General features: G+C 49.3%; 1 protein-coding gene across 14 annotated transcripts in view; it reads left to right on the forward strand.

Annotated features, from left to right (window-relative positions):
* Window positions 1-21,903, forward strand: part of AAK1 (AP2 associated kinase 1) — an 80,430-nt gene that overhangs the window by 48,576 nt on the left and 9,951 nt on the right. The window contains exons 16-21 of one of the 14 annotated variants that reach the window (XM_065659354.1): window positions 291-386; window positions 10,138-10,239; window positions 11,837-11,938; window positions 13,115-13,225; window positions 16,853-16,957; window positions 18,596-20,718. The exons of 3 other annotated variants lie outside the window; for them this stretch is intronic. In XM_065659354.1, coding sequence (XP_065515426.1) covers window positions 291-386; window positions 10,138-10,239; window positions 11,837-11,938; window positions 13,115-13,225; window positions 16,853-16,957; window positions 18,596-18,690 — 611 coding nt within the window. In that variant the 3' untranslated portion in view covers window positions 18,691-20,718. Of the gene's footprint in view, window positions 1-290; window positions 387-10,137; window positions 10,240-11,836; window positions 11,939-13,114; window positions 13,226-16,852; window positions 16,958-18,595; window positions 20,719-21,903 lie in introns of those variants that run through there. 10 more of the 14 variants (XM_065659343.1, XM_065659344.1, XM_065659353.1 and 7 more) reach the window with 10 other exon arrangements.

The following is a 21,903-nucleotide window of genomic DNA, read 5'->3' on the forward strand; positions in this document are numbered from 1 at the left end:
GAAGGCGTTTCACCTTTTGTCCTGCTATAAAGTGAGGGAATGGTACTTCCCTCTCAAGGAGTGTTTAGAGGTCTGTGAGTTCAGCTGTGTTGGAGAGCTACATGGTAATAGCTGTTTGGGGTTGTTGGGTTTTCCCTCTTTCTTTCCTTTCCCTGGCAGCACAAACTGGTTCTGAGTGTGTGTGTTCTTGTCAGGCCACAGCCTGCACTCTGACACTGAGATTTTGCTCAATGCTTTCTGCTTGTTTCTCTGCTCTGTTTCACTCTGCCTTTTCTCTTCCTGGGTACCAGCTGAGAAAACGAAAGACATTCTGAGCTTGGACGCTAGCCCTTCTCTTCTGACTGTGCCTGATCCTTTCATTCCTCTCCCATTATCCGACACGCCAGGTAACTGGAGCTGACTTTATAGAGGGGGGCACATTTGTGGTCTTTGTTTTGTATGCTTAATCTGCTGCTATTTCTAGGCACACTTGAAATCCTGGTCCTCAGCCAGGAGTGCTGGGCATTGACAAGCTGTAATGGTGCGTAAGCCTTTCATCAGTGGGAGCAGTGCAGAGCCCTTCGTTTTCATGGCAGATTGTAGGGTTATCACCTTGTTTCTAATGCCAACAGTGTTGGTGTCTTGAAAGGCTCAGCATTCAAAGGCAAAAATAATGCCTGGGTATTTGCCTGTTCTGACCTAAGCTGTGCTCCGATCAGGCTCCAGGTTTGAAAGGGTAGTTTTTATTATTGCTCCTCTTTCTTTGCCATTAGAGTCAGTGGTTCTTTAGCTTCCAGGGTCTCTTGCAGATGCACGAGTTTAACATGGAACATTTCCTCATTTGGCAAAAGCCTCTGGTGCAGTTGGTAGCTATTTCCATTTGCTTTGCGGTGCTGCTTCAGAGCCTTTCCTATGTGCGCATCTCTGCCAACACTTTTTAGCACAAGATTATGTAAGTGCCTTGGAGCTTGTTTGCGACTCAGTGGGGTTTGGAATATGGGAATGTTGGTTTTTTCCTTGGAGTTTCTCCTGTCAGGGTATGTCTCGGGTCCCTTGTTGGCTGCTAGCCCTGGTGGACAAGTGCTGGTTACAGCTCTTGCTCTCATCCTTCCCTCAAGCTGTGGCTCCCTGGTGGTTTGATGGTGGAGGACACCGGCTTTCAAGCTGTGCTTGCAAAGGTGGCATCTCTCCATGAACAGTTAAGCAATTCGGGGTTAAAAAAAGAAGTATCTGTTTCTTTCCATGACTGTGGAGCTTGGTTCCTTCTGGTGGGTGCTCAAAGAGCACGAGAAACATGGTTTGCTTCCAAAGGGATTTTACTCATAAATGCTGCAGGTTGAGAGAAGAAACAGAACTTAACGGCACTTGACCAGCCCAACTCCTATGTGAAACAAGCCTACAGAAGGCAGATAGCTGCCTGCATGCTCTTCTTCCCCCCAAATGCCATTGGAAACATTGGTTTTCCTGCCATGAAGTCTGTCAGCTCTGCCAGTGTGTTCAATGCAGACAGATGCACGCTGAGGTGGTTGCTTTCCTTATTGCCTATTGCATTTGGTACAGCACAGCCATACGCAGCAGCACTTGGACCCTTGGCTGTGGGAGCTCTGGAGTTCTTCATAGCAGGGGCAGTTCCTCTGCAGTGGCTTCTTTCAACCCTGCCCATGGGTGCAAGTAACCGGTCTGCAGGTTTTGTGGTGTGTGTAGATGTGGGTTTGTTGGCTTCCTGCAAAGACATCTCTGGTTTATATATATGAAACTTAAGGCCGGATGCTCCTAAATGTTCTCAAGGACCAGAGATACAGATTTCTCCTTAGCTTGGGAGGGAGCTGTGTGTGCTTGTGAATTCAACAGAACGGATGTGGGGTTTCAGTCTGTGTCTGTCACACAGAACAGGCTCATCTTTGTTTCTCTGTGTCTACTTTACCTGTGCAGAAACATCCCCACAGCAAGCAGAGAGGTCTTGGAAGAGAGGGGTGTGCTGACTTGCATGTGAAAGGCATCCTTTTAGTGGAGCTTCAGTCTCTTCGTACAGCAGCATCTCCAGTTGCATGGTTCCAGGATGCCTTCGTCATGTGCAGAAGCAGCTCAATTTCTTTGCAAGTTCTAAATCACAGGATCCCAGCCTGGTTTAGGATGAAGGGAGCTTAAAGCTCACCCAGCTCCAACCCCTGCCACGGGCAGGGACCCCTTCCACTGGAGCAGCTTGCTCCAAGCCCCTGTGTCCAACCTGGCCTTGAGCACTGCCAGGGATGGGGCAGCCACAGCTTCTCTGGGCACCCTGTGCCAGCGCCTCAGCACCCTCACAGGGAAGAGCTCCTGCCTGGGTACTTGCTTTCTGTTTGGAATATTTTCGTTTCTTCTCAAGCCTTGACAGTGAATCTCATTGCTTTGAAACCATTGCACGTCTGGTTCATAGACTGGGAGCACGCGGAGCCCTTTGAGGAGCGAGTGTGAGCCTTCACCCTGTGCTCACAAGAGGAGTGTTGTTCGGGAAGGCTTTCAGTGCAGGCATAAGGAAGGCTTTTATCTGGTATTTTCCCTATTTGTCATACAGAGCCCGTGTTGTCAGCTCTAGACCTGCGGCAGCTGAGGGGCTGTTGAGGGCTCAGCTTCCTTTTCTGCTTATGCTACGAACTTGTTCCCTTCGCTGGCACCTGAGGGTGCAGGTGGCATTGCCTGAATGGTGGCCAGGGACCTCCTTAGGCTTTCCCACCTTTCCTCAGGATGCTCGGAAGGGCACATGAGCCTTCCTGTAACAGATTCAGGAGAAACAAGCAAATGAGGTTGTGAGTGCTCCATCCCTGGCAGTGTTCAAGGCCAGGTTGGATGAAGCCTTGGATGTCATGGTTTAGTGTGAGGTGTCCCTGCCCATGGCAGGGGGGTTGGAACTGGATGATCTTGAGGTCCTTTCCAACCCTGACTATTCTATGATTCTGTGATGCCCAAAACACAACGAACACCCATAGGGTGCATCCGCAGGCAGCCCCCCTGCAGAATGGAGGAGCTCTGGAGCTGCAGCCAGCAGATGTGGCCCTAATAGGGGAACATGAAGCTGCTGTGAGGGCTGGAGCAGCTCTGCTCTGGAGCCAGGCTGATAGAGCTGGGCTGGGTCAGCCTGGAGAAGAGAAGGCTCCTGAAGGGGAGACCTGAGAGCAGCTCCAGTGCCTAAAGGGGCTGCAGGAAACCTGGAGAGGGGCTTGGGAGAAGGGCCTGTGGGGACAGGCCAAGGGGAATGGCTTGAACCTGCCCGAGGGGAGACTGATCTGAGCTCTTAGGCAGAAGCTCTTCCCTGTGAGGGTGCTGAGGCGCTGGCACAGGGTGCCCAGAGAAGCTGTGGCTGCCCCATCCCTGGCAGTGCTCAAGGCCAGGTTGGACACAGGGGCTTGGAGCAAGCTGCTCCAGTGGAAGGGGTCCCTGCCCGTGGCAGGGGTTGGAGCTGGAGGAGCTTTAAGGTCCTTTCCAACCCAAACCATTCCGTGATTCTAGGCAGGGCTGCTTGCTTTAGTGAGATTACAGGTTGGGGTCTGTGTAGTCAGAGGCAAACTGGAGTGCTGGCCCTATCAGAGTGTTTGTGTGGGTCACAGCACTGGAGATGCTCAGTGTCCTAGAGGAGATGGGTTTTCATTTGTTGTGGGTACCAGGTTTCTCATAAAGTGCTTCTGGAGAAGAGGTAACAGCACCCACAGAAGGCAGAAATACCAGCTCTGGCCAGTAATCAAGTGGAAGTAGAATGGTTTTCAATATATTCCTCCTTCTCCTGCATATAATGCTGCAAGTCTTAATGGAATTGTAACTAGGAAGAGGAGCTGGCAAGAGGGATGTAAAAAAATATGGCAAAACATCTGTTAAAATAAGGGAGAATGAAATATTCCTGCTGCAGACATTTTTCCTTGTGCATGTGCAGGAAAGGCAGCTAAGTTCTTCTTAAGAAGCTTATTGCAGGCTCCACTGCTGATAAATCAGAATGGGGAACAGTGATTTTCCTGCTACATGTGGCTTCTTCATGTCTATTGCTATGAATTCAGGACAATTTAACCCTAAACCCTGCTTTGGGGTTAAAGAGAGGAATTAACTGCTAAACCCTGCACAAGGTATTTAGGAGACCTGAAACCAAACTGAGTTCTGAAGCTTCCAGACTGCTCTTTCCCTTTGTCATTGAGGTTTTGCTCTGTGAATAGTCCCAGATCTGGGGTTTTAAGCCTGCTTTGCAGGGGTGTTTAATGGGAGGTTTGACCCAGTGTGTGAATACTTGTGCTTTGGCCCATGTCCCCTGTTAACCACTGAAATTGGAATGCTGCAGTCATCATTAGTGTCAAGAAAGGGTTTAGATCCTCTTAGTGTAGAAAGGTGTGGAGATAACCAAGGTAAGTGAAATGTCCTCTGAGATCCTGCCAAACCCACGCCTTTCCAGTGCCTTGAGGGTTGGTTGGGATGGGAGGGCCCTGTCTCCTCCTCACTCTAGTTCCAGATACGTGTCCTTCCGCGGGTGCCCTGTGCTGTCAGCATTCCCAGCTCATTCTCTCTGCAGAAGAGGCAGAGATGAGGTGGTGGGAGTGGGTCCTTGGCAGCAGAGCAAGCACGGGGAAGCTGTGGAGCAGCAGCACTGAGGTGTAAGAGCTGAGAAACAGCAGCTCTGCCCCCCCCACGGCTCTGGCTGGAGGACAAACTCCCCCGTGCTGCGGATCGCACAGGCTGAGTCCCTGGGGGCCTCCCTGCATCAGAATTGACTACGGTGCCATCTTTGCACAATGAGCCCATCTTTTATAGCCCTTCTCAAAGGAGAATGAATCCTTCTTTGTGCATTCACACAACCATTTACTCCCTGCAGTAATTCAGCAGCTTAACTGCAACCGAGGGACAAATGTGTCTTTAGTGGAGTTATTTGTCTGAGGAACAGCACCACCAAGAGCCCTCTGTGACATTGTCTTGACCATAACAGAAAGTGAGACAAGAGGCGTTCCATGTCTGGCGCAGCTAAGTAAACACACACATAGAGCTGGGGAAGGAAACACAGGCCAAGGAAGCATCCCTGTGCCATCTGGGCCCACGCTGGTTCTCATTTCTGATGGGAAAGCAAACAGTGTTGCTTATTATAGAGTCATTGTCATGTTGGAGTTCTCCAAAGCTTTTAAATAACGCTTAAGGATGATTCTTGCCTTTTTATTTGCTTCAGATGTTCACGGTCTGATGCGTTTTGGTGTTAGTCTGAGAGGATGCGCATCAAAGGGCTAAGGGAGTAGGTATCTTGCAGTGCAGGTTCAAAACAAGATCATCCAGGTCCAACGCCCTGCTATGGGCAGGGGTTGAAAAGGGACAGTTTAAGGTCCCTTCAGCCCAAACCAGTCTGGGATTCTGTGACACACTGAGATGGAGGAGTTACTTATGGATGTGTAAGGATTTGAGTTTACATCTTGAGTTGGGAAGAGGCAAAAGGGGAGCTACTCATATAGGAACTTGAACTTGTTGCCATGTTATTAACTGAGAGTGCAATATGAGTTTTGGATGAGTTGGAGCAACAAAGCCAATGGGCTACAGGAATCCCAGCTAAAGAAGTGCACATAATATCGTTTCTGGTTGGGGTTTCCGTTTGATCCAAAGGGATATTGAGATCTGGAGAGAGAACCTAAGATAGATTCTCATCTCTTAGGGAGCCGCTGTTAAATGCTGTCCTGTTACACTCTGCGGTGCTGCGAAGTGATGTTTAAAGCATGCCAACTCCTCCTGTTTGTTACCCTTCTGTTTCTGCTGTATAAGAAACAATCCCGTGTCACAAGAACTCCATTAGGAAAATGAAAGTCCAGTGCCTTCCCTTGATGAGTCCAAGCGCTCTGCTGCTGCATAACATGCAGGGCCTCCTTTACTCTTTAGTCCTTGGCTAATCAATAGGCAGAATCTGACTAATCCCTGCCCACCTTGGTGGTTTGCCCTCCCACTCGCAGCACACTTGACTTGGCAGGAGTTTCACACCCTTGTCTTTCTTCCTCAGTTGACATCCGAAGAAAAGACCTCTGCTGTGTGCTCTATTGAGCTGTCTTTCTTTTTGCTCTTCCTCCCCAGTACACGAGTGAGTAACGTTCTTGCTGTGTGCTGTGCCTGGCTGGTGGCATCTCCTTTGGCTTTGAGATGTTGCATCTTGGCTGTTGGCTGTGTTACAGCTGAGGGCAGAGCTTTGCCCTCTGTTCCCTTTTTAACTTCGAGTGTTTCAGGAGTCTTTCTTCTTTCTAATGCCCTGCTCTAACTGAAACCCCGTTTGCCACCCTTGGCTCTTGGTTTATAGGTTTTCATAACTGTTGTCCTTCTTAAAATGCTTCCTGCAGATACTTTCCTGCTTGACAAATCACTCTCGCCAAGTACAAATGCAGCATGCCAGCTGAGGCTTTGCAGAGGCAAAGTCTGCAAATGGACTAAAATCCCCAAGATCGCATTGTTGCATGTGTTAGAAAAGAAAGGATCTGAAGGAAAAGGTCAGGATTTTCTCCCTGGATTGTCCAGAGCTGTGCTTCCCAACCTACGCATGGGGTTTGAACCTGCTTGCTGGTCCCGTGGTATAAATCACAGTTAATTCTGCTGATGGGAAATGGCATTACCTCCTTCTTATGCTGGTGCCAAGCAGAGGAAAGGCTCTTGCTTTCATTCCAGCAGGAACTGATTTGGTTTTGCAGTCTCCGAAGCTACCAGCACCTCTCATATGGGGATGCCTGTGAGAGCTGTTAGCTGTAGGCTCTTGCTTTGCTTTCTCTGCAGTGGGTTTTGCTTACTGTGACTCTGAGAGGCAATAATCACTCATTTCTTACCGGGAGGAGCTGGAACGTCAGAAGAACGTGAAACATTTGTCCAAAGGCTGCAGTGTGTGCCTGGGCTTCAGCTGTGGGGAGGGCTGGTGGGGCACTTTTTAATCCCCCCTGCACACTTGCAAGCTCGGACACCTTCTTAAGGCTTGCTATTGACTCTTGCTCACTCAGCCCCTGTCCTTACTCGCTGGTGCAAAGCCATGGAAAACGTGCTGCTATCCTGTCGGGCCTGAGAATGGTCAGCTCAGTCCTGAACCAGAACCAAGCTTTCTTCCCCTATGACCCCTAAAGCCTGGGGGAGAGGATGTCTCCAAGAGGCAGCCTCATGTGGGAGCACAGGTATCGGTTAAAGCACCTGGAGTTTGAGAAAAGCCCTTCAGGAGCGCTATGACAGAAAACACCTTTGTATTGGGTTACATTTTCTTGACCTTGTTTGTCCTTGGGCTTGTGCATTTGTCTCCATAGGAATAATCAGGATCTGTCCATTGGGTTTGAGGCAGATGGACTCTGATGGCATAAATTCCTCAGTTTGTTGGTGCAGTCTGCTCTGCAGTTGATGATCACTTCACCTGTACGTGACTTGGAACTGTAGGGTTAGTACAGATACCAGAAGGGAGACTACTTACCCCAGTTTCCTCTCGCCTTGCACTGCTGTATTCCTTACTCATTCAGGTTAGTTAGCATTGCTACCTGCTCACCATCTCTGCCATGACTTCACTTGCAGGTGGAGCAGCTTTTCCCTTGGAAATGACAAGTTAAACTTCTGCTGGAGACTTGCCTTGGTGGCAGAACCCAAACTGCAGCTCAGTATCATGACGGAGGCGGCTTTTCTTTCTAGGGCTCCCTGGAGCTGAGCTGCAGCTGATATTCATGCCCTCCTTGAGTCACTGCTTTGGTCACTGGAGCAGTGGTGAAGCAGGGGCTCAAGAGCTGGGTTTATTTGCCACTGCAGAGGCACGTTGGGTCCTTGGACCTGAGTGTCCGATGTGGCTTCAGAAGACACATGTGTGTGTTTAATAACTGTGTCACGCCAAAGAGACCAAACCTGGCTCTTGTAGAGGTGTTCCTGCTGACTAATGTGGAGCCATGGATTTCACAGGGCCTTCATTAGCTTCTCCTTTGCTCTTAGTTGAACGTGAGTTTCCCCACTACTTAAAGCAACTGCTGTTCCTTTATCTCTTCATCCTCAGGTTAATACAAGATGCAGCACAAAGTAAAGCAGGGGAATGAATTGCTAAGCCTCAAAGCAGACTTGAGGCCTCTGATTTTTCTCCTGCTTTTGGTATCTCCTTTCCCATCCATCCTGGCACCTTGTTCTTGTTGGACTTCCCAGCCACACTCAAAAGGGATAAAGTTCCTTGAATCGTGGTGAGGTGACTGCCAGTAACAGCAGCTACGATGGAGGAAACAAGCAAGGAGGCCTCGTGAGGCAAGATATCACAAAGAACCACTGACAGCCTAAAGCGTTGCATAAACCCTGTTGAGCCCAGGGGCCAGGGTTTAAAACTAACACATAGGGAGAAGGGAGCACCCTGTTTGGTCTCAGTCTGTGCATGTTCATAATGTGACTGAGCTCAATAGGCAGCTATCTAGTACCTGACCAAGAGGCAGATCCACTGTGTTAAATGGGGACTCTGCAGTAATGGGAAATGAGGAAGCTGTTTGGAGAGGTAAGGTGGAAGGAGAGGGCCTTAGAGGAGCAAGACACTTGGCAATGGGATGGTAAAAGGGGTGATTCCTGTACGTGTGCTCTGACTGCATACTGCTCTGAAAGGATTGTCTTAGGCCTGAAACGGGAACGCGTTCACCGTGTCCCATGTGTCACTTCATTGCTGACAAACTTCATCTCAAAGTAGGTGCCAAACCCAGCCTGAACCTGCTCAACTCTGGGGCAGTCCATAGGTTCTCCCACATTGTGTCCTGTGCCTGGCTCTCCGGATTAACTGATACCAGCTGGATGCCTGTTACCTACTGCTTCACTTACGGGCAACGGAACGGAGCACGTTCCTTGTTGTCACCAGGCCTCTCTCCTCTGTTGTGTTGTGCTTTCCCAACACCCTATAATCAATTCCGTCCTCTTAGTCCCCTTTTGATAGCATTAAGACCGCTCTTTGTTGCCAAGCCCCTGCTCCCAGCCTGCTTGCTCATCCAATGGGATGCACTTAGGGTGCATTTTCTTTGGCAAATGCAACCTTTAATACTGTGTATTCCTCACTGAGGTGGGAAGGTTGCAGGTACATCCAAGGGTGCAAGTACATTCAAGTACATCAGGCTTTTCCTTTCAGTTGACCTTCTTCAGGCCCATAATGATTCAACAGCTGCCTCTTGGGTTGCCTGTTAGATTTCCTTCCCTTCCTGGTTGCTTTAGTGGCTTGTGAAGTGTTCCATGGGGAGTAGAAGGTGTCCTGCTTTGACTAAGTAGCTCCAAAGCCACAAGGCTGTGTTATTACTTATATAGGGCAATAAAAAAGATGGATGACATTGCCATGTATGGAACAGCGCAGCTTAAGCTCTTCTTTGGCTTTCTCAGCATTGTCTTTTATACAGCAGGATTCCAGAGCCTGAGCTGTTAAGAGCACATGGATAATAAATAACACCACCAGCATCTGAACTCAGAACACAGACCCTGGATGTAAAAGCTTTGTAAAGGAGAGGCAGGGCCACAGCTCCTTCTAACGTTGGATTGGAAATGCATCATTTCCACAAGTTGAGCGTGTCCATCTGGAGCACAGTTTATCAGAGGTGTTCTGCTGAAGGTGATTCCTTCTAGCGAGCCCTCAGGACATTCTTTATCTCCTTCCTTTGTGAAGAGTCCCTTGGGAAAGCTGAATCATTCATCTCGGTCGTGGAAACCTGCTTAGTTTGATGGTGAAATCACTCATCCCCCAGATTAATGACTGAGATTAGCTTTTTGCCCAGCTATCTGCATTTCTGTGTGTGAGGGATAATGGGAACCACAGGAGCCGTGCTGTTGAGAACGATGCGTCTGATTTGAAACCTGATAATTGACATAATGAATTGGTACCTAAAGAGCTGTTTAACCCAAGGGCAGGTTCCAGTGTCTGGCACTTCAGTGTGTCCGGGATTCCTGCCTTTGCTTAAGCTGTAAGTATTCCATTCTTGAGCAAACAAATATGTTCCTTAGGGAGAGCAGTGCACAGTGGAGGAGGATATCCTCAGTTGTCTTTGACCATGGCTGGTGTAGAGCTGCCCTCTGCTATCTCTCAGTGATAGTGTATTTGCCCACAGCACCGTGCAGATGCTCTTTGGAGGCTGCCACACTGGACTTTGAGCACCTGATTAACGTTGTCTCCTCTGTTTGCTTCTCTTTCTCTGTTGCTTTCCTCCTTTTCCTGCTTTAACCCAGAAAAACTGATTGAGGGACTCAAATCTCCTGAGACTGCGCTTCTGCTCCCTGATATCCTGCCTCTCGCTGACCCCTTCGGTAGCACCTCAGATGCTGTGAATGGTAAAGATAAACCCAGGGTGTCCCTTCCCTTCTGTCTTACACAGCATGTCTTGTCCTGCATGCTGCCTCTGCGTGTTGACCCCCCTGGGCTCCCCAAACAGCCGCTGCTGTTGGGGAAACTCAATGCAATGGGAAGCTATGGATGATGTGAGGGTGCTGAGGCACTGGCACAGGGTGCCCAGAGAAGCTGTGGCTGCCCCATCCCTGGCAGTGCTCAAGGCCAGGTTGGACACAGGGGCTTGGAGCAAGCTGCTCCAGTGGAAGGGGTCCCTGCCTGTGGCAGGGGTTGGGACTGGGTGGGCTTTAAGGTCCCTTCCAACCCATTCCATGCTGCAAAGGCAGATGTGCCTTTTCTCCGTGAGCACAGCAAAGACTTGGTGTTTACCTTTGAAGTCTAAGCTGACTGATGTGGCACAGGAGCCATGGCTGTGCCTGTGGTGTTTGCCTGCTCATGGTTGATGAAAGTTAAAAGCTGGCTGAAGAAGATACAAAAACTCCCCTGTTTCTGCTAAAAGCTCAGTGTGGAACCGTGGTCCATGTCTCCATCAACCCTCAGCAGGGTGAGGAGGGAGCATTGCCTTTGGCCTGGGGCATATGCTGGGAATCGATGTGCCCAGACACAACTGGCTTCATATGTGTTTCAGAATCATGTCTTTACTTGCCAGATGTACTAAAGGCTGACAAGCACAAGCTGCAGTCAGTTGCAGCCAGCTCCTGTTGTGGGTTTGGGTCCCAGCCATGTCCCCTGGTTAGCTGGTTGCAACCTCTGTAGCTCTGAATAGGAAGGTGGGAAATGGGTCCTGTTCTTTCTTCTTCTCTCTTCTACAGTCTTGGGCAGTTGTCTGAATACCCTTAGATAATGACCCTGCAAATCACACACACTGCTATGCAAGCAGAAAGAGTCGTGAATCTCTCCTGGGCTGAGCAATCAGACCGTTTCTGGTCCTAGCATTTGAGGGCATCCTTGTTCTTTAACTTCTTGGTCATTACCTTGATGTTGGTCCTGGCGGAGGAGACCCACACAGGTAGGGCTGTGGCAGTTATCCCTTCCCTTTATGGTGTCTATCAAAACAAATCTTTCTATCCAGCCTCTATAAATATCTCAGTTTGGATCTGCAGAATGGACACCAGCATTAAATGATGCTGGGGACTTGTGTTCTCCCTGAGATACTGAGTTCCAGGTCTTCACCGCCTCTCTGTAGGGTGCTCCACTCAAAATGGGACAGAAAGATGCCACATCTTGGCTTCTGACAAGCTTAACTGGGAATACATTAAGGGTTCTACAGTAGGAATTTGCATGATCTGTTACTTCTAATGCAAGGGGACATTTTAAAGGTCAATGTTTCCCTTGTGCTGGATAAAGATCTAGTTATTTACCCAGCCTCAGGCCTTCAAACCCTGATGTGTCCGAGCCCTCCTTCAGGATTACGTTAGCATCGGTCTAACTTCAGCCTGGTGTTGCTGCCAGCATAGCTGCCATGTGTTCAAGGGTCACTAAAGGATTCAGACAACTGCTGCCTTCATTCCTCCTTGTGCTGCCTCTTGCAAACTGACCTCTGGCTTCTCCTCTGCTCCGCTGCTCCGCACGTGTGGAAAGGAAAAGCTGACGTAGCCGTGGAGAGTCTCATTCCGGGCCTGGAGGCTCCGCTGCCCCAGCGCCTCGTCTCGCAGACTGAGTCAGTGGCCTCCAACAGAACAGGTTGGTGAGGCAGGAGGGTGCTGGGGGCACAGGGTTGTGTCGTACCGGTGCGGGCTGTGGGAATCGCATAAGCACCCCTTCTCCTGCTGCTTTGCCCACCAGTGGAAACTGGGCTTGCTTCTGTGTCTTGTAAGCAGATGCTACGTGGTTCCTTGGAGGTCAGGGTTGCTCGTCTCCCTGTACAACAGTACTGGACTCCTTCAGCTCACCACTACAGAGCTGTCGGTGCTGGAGTGTTGCTCCAATGAAGGGCTTTAGGAATCTGGAGCAGTCACTGACTTTTCTGTTGGATTGGGATGCTGTGGGAAACAGTTCCTATCCCTTTGTTCCCGGGAAGGCCATGGAATTGGAGCAAGTCTGGAGAAAGGCACAGAGATGATAAAGGGGCTGGAGCAGCTCCTGTATGGAGCCAGGCTGAGAACACTGGGGCTGCTCAGCCTGGAGAAGAGAAGCTGCGTGGAGACCTCAGAGCAGCTTCCAGGGTCTGAAGGGGCTACAAGGATGCTGGAGAGGGGCTCTTCATCAGGGACTGTAGGGATGGGACAAGGGGTGATGGGTTCAAACTGAAACAGGGGGAGTTCAGGTTGGAGATAAGGCAGAAGCTCTTCCCTGTGAGGGTGCTGAGGCGCTGGCACAGGGTGCCCAGAGAAGCTGTGGCTGCCCCATCCCTGGCAGTGCTCAAGGCCAGGTTGGACACAGGGGCTTGGAGCAAGCTGCTCCAGTGGAAGGGGTCCCTGCCCATGGCAGGGTTGGAGCTGGAGGAGCTTTAAGCTCCCTTCCAACCCAAACCACTCTGGGATCTGCCTACTCTGGCTGCAGGTGGACTGGAGGTCCATCTTCTCAAAGATCTCCTATGACATAAGCAGCACATCCATTCTTTTTGCCAGAGTTTTGGCCTGCATCTCTCTTCCCTTCCCTTCCCTAACTCCCCTTCGCTGCCCCTACTTTAACCTGTCACTTGTGTGGGATCTCGTGGTTGTGTCCTGGGCTTTAGAGGGCAGTGAGACCCAGGGAATGTCGCTAAAGGTGTTGGGACCCCCCCTGCCCTCACTGCGGAGCAGCAGGGAGTGTTTCCATCCCAACAAATGGTACTGGGAAAAGGGCTGTGGGAACATGAGCTTTAACAGTGTTTGTGTCCTGTTTAATGCTGCCTTGTGGATGCTAACGTGGATTCAGACTCTCTCACTGGGGAGGACTCTCTGCTTGACTGTTCTCTGCTCTCTAACCCTGCTGCTGACCTCGTGGATGAGTTTGCTCCGGTAGCTTTCGCAGCTCAACCTCACAAAGGTAAAACTGTCCCTTTGTCTCTTCACACCTCCTGGTCCTGGGACGTGCTCTGTAGCTGCTCCCAGTTCACACAATCAGATGCTCTCATCCGTGTTCCGGTGGTGGTTTTTCTTTTTCCCCAGGCCATTGCTTTGTTTCCTTCCCAAGCTGGTTAAACTTGGAACACACATTGAAGTACGAAGGGAAAAGGATAAATGAAAGCGTTCAGCTTGACTGTAAAGACAAGGTTTCCATGAAGCAAGGATGCAGCAGAAGGGATACAATAGGTTTAAAGGGCAGGCTTTTGTATGCAGCCCTTCTTCACGTTCATAAGTGAAGGCACTCTGGTTTTGCTCTTTGTACATGGTGTTTAAGACCTGATTTTGGGCTGCATTATTCATTCTGGAAGGGAGCCTGATACCCCTCTGTACCAGTGACACGGGTTTGTGAAACTAAAGGGGTTTGTTAGCATGTGAGGCATGGGACTGAGCTCTTCCAGATCTCAAAGCTGCTTTCCTGTTCAGAGGTTAGCAGGAGAAGGCTCTCGAGTCCAACTTCAGCCTCGCAGCAGTGGTGAAAGCAGGCCTGCAAGTGCAATACCCAGCTGAAAAGTGGAACAGCTTTGTAGGAACCCAAGAAAGCGGAGCTGGAGAAGAGAAGCAACCCCTGTGTGGCACATCCCAGGAGCTGCGGATCAGCTCTTGCGGTGTTTGAGCTCGAGGGGAGCTGTGGGAATACTGTGCAGTGACTGGAGTTCTCTTTCCACCACCAAGCAAGAATAGAGGGCCCTGGGAAGCTGGGTCCTAACTCCAAGTGGCACCTGCCTATTATGGGCTAACGCAGTTGGGAGCAGTGGGGGCAATGGCAGATGGTAGGGGGTGACTGACATAAAGCCAGGCTTGTAGTGACTGTGGGGTGCTTCTTACCCGGGTGGGAGGGAAGACCAGGACTTCTGTGCTATTTGCTGCCTTCAACAGAGGCCCACAGCACAGATGTTGACTGCTGAGTGCCCCTCGATGCTGGGTTTTGCTTAGCTCACTTGGTGAGTATCCCTATAGCAACAGAGAATGGTCTGTGCTCGGAGGGTAGCTGGAAAACCAGTCTGGAATCCGTTCTTACGCTTGATGGCACTTGAAAATGAGCTCGTGCTTTCTTCATAGAGCTTTTGGGTTTAAACAAGCACTTGTTCTAACTGCTCCTTGCTGTAATACACTGTGAGTAAATGGCTTGGAATGTACGTGGAGCAGTTATTCCTCCATGTGTGGAGCACAGCAAAGCCCAAACACCATCGGTGGGACTTAATGAGGCAAGGAATGAACGGACCTCCTGAGCTGCTCTGCTGTTCCCTCTGCGATGAGGACTCGCATTTCCTAAGGAACATTGAGATGTTAAAACCTTCCCAAATCTCATTTCTGGCTTGTTTTCCAGCCCAGCTCTGGGTGTCATCCTTCACTGCACATCCCTCTCAGCCCCCTTCTCTTTGCTTTGTCTGTGCACTCCTGGCTTGGAGGATAGCTCTGGGGCAGATGCTGCTGTCCATGGGCACAGCCAGCCTGTGGCACTGCAATGCTGCAGGTTATGGTGGGACCAGGAGGATGTGAAAGAGCAGCCACAGTGTGCCCTGTCCTTCACTAGGCCCCTTCTCTTCTCATTTCCTAAGTGCAGCACAGGCTGTAGGTATGGGAGAAGGGAGAATTCTTCCTTCTGGTGAGGTTCAGTCCCCGAGGAGAGCTCAGAGGCTTTTTTTCGTATCCCGGGCCGCTTCCAAAGGAGCGTAACCAGCAGGGCGAAGGAGGTGATCCTGCCCCTCTGCTCTGCTCTTGGGAGACCTCACCTGGGGCATTGTGTGCAGTTCTGGTGTCCTCAGCATAAAAAGGACATGGAACTGTTGGAACAAGTCCAGAGGAGGCCACGAGGATGCTCAGGGGACTGGAGCACCTCCCATATGAAGACAGGCTGAGGAAGTTGGGGCTGTTCAGCCTGGAGAAGAGAAGGCTGCGTGGAGACCTCAGAGCAGCCTTCCAGTACCTGAAGGGGGCCTATAGGGATGCTGGGGAGGGACTCTTCATCAGGGACTGCAGTGACAGGACAAGGGGTAACGGGTTAAAACTGAAACAGGGGAAGTTTAGATTGGATCTAAGGAGGAAATTCTTTCCTGTGAGGGTGGTGAGGCACTGGAATGGGTTGCCCAGGGAGGTTGTGAGTGCTCCATCCCTGGCAGTGTTCAAGGCCAGGTTGGATGAAGCCTTGGGTGCCATGGTTTAGTGTGAGGTGTCCCTGTCCATGGCAGGGGGGTTGGAACTGGATGATCTTAAGGTCCTTTCCAACCCGAACTATTCTATGATTCTATGGAGGAGTTTTACCCAAACAGGGCCGCTCATCAGCCTTTTCCTTCCTTATAGCCCACAGCTCAGTGCCCCTTCAGTAGCTTCTTGTGCAGCAAACTGTGAGCTGTTGTGTGGATAAAGAGAGGGAAATGGAAGTAGGAGGCTTGCAAAGGCTCCCAGGTAGCTTGAGAAGAGGCAGAGCCAGAGTGATGGCAAGATGAGGCTTTGTGTTGAGATGAAGCATCTTCATGGTTTCGACACCTCACAGGCCAGGCTCCTCTCAGATGTGTGGGGTGGTTCTCTGGGTCTCATCCTTCAGAGGACAGGGTATTTCCACAAGTGGTTTCTTTCTTCAGCTCACCTAAAACCTCCTATCAGATTTGTCAGCTTTAGGTAAAGAGCTTCTCTTCTTGATGGGAGTCAAACAGCAATTTCATCGTTCCTTAGAAACCATCAGCTTGGCTTTCATGTAGTGATTGAGGACCAGATTTTGGCAGGTATTTTAGGTGTCTAAGGTGTAATATGCAGTGATGCACAGCGAGAGCCTCTAAAGGTGTGTAACTGCCTGATAAGGCAGATAAATGTCTCAGCTACTGTGGAGCTGGTTGAAAGTGCCTCCCACCAAGTGTCTCAGTGCAGCTGACGTGGTTTGGGATCAATGGAATTGACGTGTCAGGGCTGCTCCTGAGGCCTTGAAACCCTCTCTAGTGATGTCTTCAGGCACTTTATATCTGACTGCACGTTGCACTGCTTGTTTTATCACCCCAGCTGAAAGCTCAGGGCTTTTGTCTCATGTAGATGACTGGAGTTTTCTATGATGGTTCTCTTTGCTTCTTTTTCCCCTCCAGCCCTTTCCTTCTCCTTGTGCATGGGGGTTGGAATTGGATGATTTTAAGGTCCCTTCCAACCCTACCTATTCAATGATTCTATGAGGGCTGGTAGCCAGACTGCTCTCAAGCTGTCCTAATACCTGACAGCCACTGGATGAGGATGGAGAACACCTTCAGTCCTAAGGAGCTTAAGCCCTGGGCTTTTACCACAGCTTTGAACTATGGCAATGGCTAAGCCTTCAGATTAGCCACATTTTATTGTGGCTCTCATGACTTGGCTTGCTTTTGGTTTGCCTGCCTTCCACTCGTGTCTCTTACTCTTTACCTTGTTTACCAAAGGCTTACCAGCTTTATTCACCTTTTCAATGAAACTCCTGCTTCTAAACCCTGCCTCTGAAAACATAAAAGATGCTCTAACCCTTTTTAGCCATTCTAACCAGCCTTCTCTGCTGTCTTTGCTTCTTTACCTCTGTTTCTCCTTTACGCTGCAGAAGATACTAACCTGATATCAGGCTTTGATGCTCCTGAGGGCTCTGAAAAGGTGACAGAAGATGAGTTTGACCCAATTCCAGTGTTGATATCCAAAAATTCACAAGGTAAGCCAGGCCATGGGGGTGAAAAGGGTAGGAAAAAGGAAAGCAATGACTGTAAATCAGTTGTGGGGCAGTGGTGCTGCAGCACGTATTAACTAGTTCGAATCATAAACTGTGTAAGAGACCAGCACTGCAGGGTTTAGTGAGCTTAGTCTTCCTCTGATGTCCATTGGCCCTGAAGCTTGTCCAGACTCCGTGAGAAGACTGCATGCCCAAAAAGACAATGGACATGGGAGCATCTTTAGAGCCCATGAAGCCAGGCAGGGCACAGATACCTCTGTGGCTAAAGCACAACAGCGTTCTCCTATGCCTTAGCTACTGTTGAAGCCAATGGAAGGAGGCCCTTTGACTTTTAAGCTAAGTTGGCATGAGGCACAAGGAAGGGAGATAATGATAACCCTTTATAACACTCAGACTCCTGCTGAAAGGGAATGCTGATGCCTTTCAAAGGTGTTTGTGGGAGCCGGGTGCAAGAAGTTTGGTAGATGCCAGCCCCCTCCTTTGAAGAGCTTTAAGCAGGGTCCTTAGGCCACAGACTGGGAAGTTTCTCATTTCACAGCATTCCTGTGGCCTGGATCACGCTGTTGTGATCTTTGCAACCAGTTTCAGCCTTACTTAGGGTTAACATAAGCAGCGCTGTTCCCTTACAGCAGATAACAGTGCTGCATCTCCTGGCTATTCTGGGGACAGGAGCAGGCAGCCTTTTGCTGTCCCATCAGTCAAATAGGTCTCTCTGCAGCTGAAAGGTTTGGATTATGCTAATGCAGGTTTAAAGCCAAACTCCAGGGCTCCCTTTTGATCCTGTTTTGATTCTGTCTTTGGTTTGGTTGGGTTTTTAAGTTGGATTGTAGAAGTTCATTGACTTCCCTAAGGCCCCTTTTTGTTTGCAGCAGGAATGTGCTATACCCCTGCTCTGCTTCCACTGCTAGCTTGCAAAGACTGACACTCATTAGGTAGAAACCCTGCTCCTACTGGAAGACAGAGATTTCTACCAAAGCTGGGCCATATATACGTTGGTATATGTACAAGGCATATATACATATATACCTTGAATAAAGAGGAGCATCTCCCCTTCAGTATCAAAGTACCAGTTAGAGAAAGCCACGTGACAGCTCTACTCTCCTTGCAGTGGTTGCCAACTTAAAGATGCTCTTCAAACAGCAGCTAAATGTCAAGATTTAAAACCTTTAATGGTCCTTTCTATAGATTAAAAACCTTTAATAGTCCTTTCTATAGATATAAAACCTTTAATAGTCCTTTCTATAGATATAAAACCTTTAATAGTCCTTTCTATAGATATAAAACCTTTAATAGTCCTTTCTATAGACTCTGGGAGTTGTATTCACTTGATAGATCCTTCAGTGAGGACAGAATTCTGCAGCTTAGATGTAAGCCTTGGGAAGAGGAAACGATTGCTGCTGTGATGTTTTGCCATGCAAGCCAGTTAGGATTGGGTGGTGGGAAGCGGGTGGAAGAGCGAGCAGGGGCATGCTGATACAAGTGATACAAGCAGTGAGAAGAGCTTGGGCAAGTTTGCTGGTTTGCTTTGACTTTTGTCTTGCTTGCTTGATCTTGAACATCTGAAACTGTCGTGTGTGCGTGTCCTGTTCACTACTGAATTCCTATCTCTCACACTTTCAGGTGGGCATTCTAGAAACAACAGTGGAAGCTCTGAGTCCAGTCTTCCCAACATAGCCAGGTCTTTGCTGCTGGTGGATCAGCTCATAGACCTGTAGCAGTGACACAGTAGCAGACGCAGTTTCTGTAACGTACCTAATCCTCCGTTTTCAGTTCCAGAAGAGTTCCCTTCGCGCGTGGTTCTTTTGGCCTTTTGGTTTTGCTTCTTTTGTTGCTTTCTTTTTCTCCTCCATTCAAAGGAAACCAAATCTGCCGACAGGAGCCACTCACCCACCTTTCCCCCCGTCCCCCCGGGCCCTGGGAAAGAGTCTGTCTCAGGTCTCCAGGTAGCCCCATCCTCTCTAAAGCTGGTCAAAGCCCGTTCTGGTTCCTTCTGCACGTGTCTCTATAGCCTGTGTGTAAAGGGAGCACCATCCTTAGCCACCCTGCTGAGATGTCCACATAGCACCATGGAAAGCCTCACTACATGAATTAGAGAACTGGAGCTGATGTATGATCCACAGACTCCTTTCTCCTTAGAGCAGGGCGTGTTTCAGCCTTTGGGTTTGGGGTTTGGTTTTTGGTTCGTTCCTGTTTTCTGCTGAATGGGCAGGAGGAAGGGGGCAGGGGAAGGCAGGGGGGATGTCCCTCTCCTGCACAGCACGGGTTAGGAGAGCTCAGGTTTCTCAGTTGCCAACGGAGGAGGTGCAGTTACTTCCTCTGAAGTTGTCCTTGTACCTCTGGTGATGGTGCGTTGAAGAGAGCTTTCCTGACTGCCCCCAGCTCTTTAACAGCCCTGCTTGTGAATGAACTGCACTTCCCTGGGGAGGGGAAAAACGCACCCAAACCTGCTTGGTAAAGCTGCAGAAATGACCCAAAGGGAGATCTCAGAAGGTTTTTGAACCGAATCCATGTGAGTATGGCTGTGACTTGCGTTTTGTTGACCTTCATGTGGATGAGAAGGGCAGTGTGGCAGCAGCAGATGTATTCTCTGTGACTTCTTTCCTGTGTTAGACTGGAAGAAAAAGCAAATCCCCCCCCCCCCCAACCACCTGTAAATTGTGTATGAATCAAATCGTCCTCCGGTCATTTGTCTATTTTTAATCCTGGTTTTAGTCAAGCATCTGGTATCTGTTCTGGGTTCCCCGTTATCTTTGTACCTGCATATAGTGCAAACCAGTTGAGTATGGAACACATTTGTTTCAGTAGACAAAGATTACTGTGGACTTCACTCCTCAGTCTGTGTGGAACAAGCATGCACTTGGTTCGGATGGTTTGAAGTTCAGTGCTGCTACAACTCGATGGGGTTTTACCTTTTCCCTTCCCACGCTTAGTTGGTCCATCAGCTGGATACACTAACCCGGGTTTCATTGGCTTCTGGTCCTGAAGTCTGGAATTCCTATCTTGTATTTGAAAGCTCTTTCTGAACAGAAGGACTCTTCCTCTGTAGTGGAATACTTCCTAGCTTCCTGCTAACCTTGTGTATGTGTACGTAGCTGTATTAGTACTAAGTGCAGTTTCCCATGTGCGAAAGTAGGAACGACTGAAACCTGTATGTACTGACCTCTTGCTAAGAAGGAAAGAAATCCAAGCTCGTGACTCCTCCTTTCCTATCTCCAGCCTCTCTGCTGTTCCCCACCCCGACACTTAGTTGAACAAATCCTGTACATAGAACCACCATGGATGGTGTCCGCTCTCCATTCCTCTTCTTTTCCGACCTTACACTTACTAATAAAAGTATTGCTGAAGTGTGTTGTATCATTCCCTGTGTATACTGCACTTCCCAAGAGAAGCTTTACATGAGAACTGTTGGAAATGACCTTAGTCCAATTGTGGATAGAAACTTCATTATTTTTTTGGGTTTATATTCCTAAAGCACAGGCGAGCTGGACTGGAACCCATGAAGATGTTATAGATAGAAAGTTATTGTATAGTCAGATACTGAGATTATATGAAAAGAGAATGGATTTTACAAAGTAACCATCTACTGTATATTAGAAACAAAGATTTCTGTGAATTAAAGTACTTTTAAAGAATGTTTAAGGTTTTAAATCGAATGGCACTTGTTCAAGGGAGTTGTCCTGGAACGAACTCTGAATGCACTGGGTTGTGAATAATGCTATTAAATAAGCAGATGTGAATGGTTATTTTATTGCTTTTTCCAGTAGCTGTTCCTGGAGCTGGGTGGGAAACGGTACAGTGGAAGCTTACCTTTGAGAGGTGTCTGTTATCTTGGCCTCCCTCATCCAACAGGACTTGTGGAATGAATGGAAAACGAGAGATGGAATGAGTGGAGATTTGGGATTCGTTTTAAGCTCTCCAAACCCTGTGGCTGCCCTATAGGTGCTGGTGTGCTGCTGGATGTGAAAGCTGCTGCTGCTGCAAAGGGACAAAGTGAACTTGTCTGCTTGGGAGACATTGGGGTGCCAGATTAAGGCTCATAGCGATGGTTGGAGCCTTCGTGGAAGCTGTGGGAGATGTTTGTGTGAGGGCCGCAGGGTTGGTGGTGGTAAGGAACCTAACACAGGTGGACTGGCAGCAGAATCACAGTGGATGCTCCTTCCTGCCCTAACAGGCTGGAGCTTACGGTGGTGTTCTTGGCATTACCTGTTCAGATGGATCCTCCGGGTAGGAGCTGTAGGTACTACAGCTGCAACCACCGTACTGCATGGAGTAGCTGGAACTTCAGCCTCTCACAGGCCACTTACTTACACAAGTGAAAGGCAGCTGGAGTGAATCTGTGCAAAGTTCTTTTGAATGAGTGATGGCAAGTGAATGAGGATGGCATCCTTCAGCCTGGAAGCTTGCAGGATGTTGGCTCCAGAGACTTTCCAACCCCCCCTGCCTTCCCAGTGGATTGGAAAAGAAAGAAATACTTATTACAGTGAAGGTTTAGATGCGATTCAGGCCAGAGTTCAGCAAGTTTTGGGGTGTCCAAGCAAACACCAGTGTGGAGCATGTGGGCCTCTGACTGCAGAAGGTCATCAGGCACGGGGCGTGCTGCAGCGTGTGTGTGTCTGCATGGAGCATGGCGTTCCCTTTCTAGCCGTTACGTTTCCTAGTTCAGGAGCTCGCAGGGATGAGGGTTGGGAATGGTCGGTGTGGATGTGCTGGGATGGAGGGCTCAGATGAATGAAGTTGATGGGTGATACCAGTTCCTGTGACTTCTCTTTGCTGAGGTGATGGGCACTGCCCGTCAGAACTGCAGCACCCAGCAGGAAACATGGGATGGGGTGGGAAGGGGTTTTCTTTGTGTTCATTTCTTGCCCTGGCAGGAGCTGTGCTCTGGGACAGCCGTGCCAATGCACCGAAGCACGGGCTCTCTGCACAGC

Source organism: Lathamus discolor, chromosome 22 (genome assembly GCF_037157495.1).
Source record: "Lathamus discolor isolate bLatDis1 chromosome 22, bLatDis1.hap1, whole genome shotgun sequence".
In the NCBI taxonomy this organism is placed as follows: domain Eukaryota; kingdom Metazoa; phylum Chordata; class Aves; order Psittaciformes; family Psittacidae; genus Lathamus; species Lathamus discolor.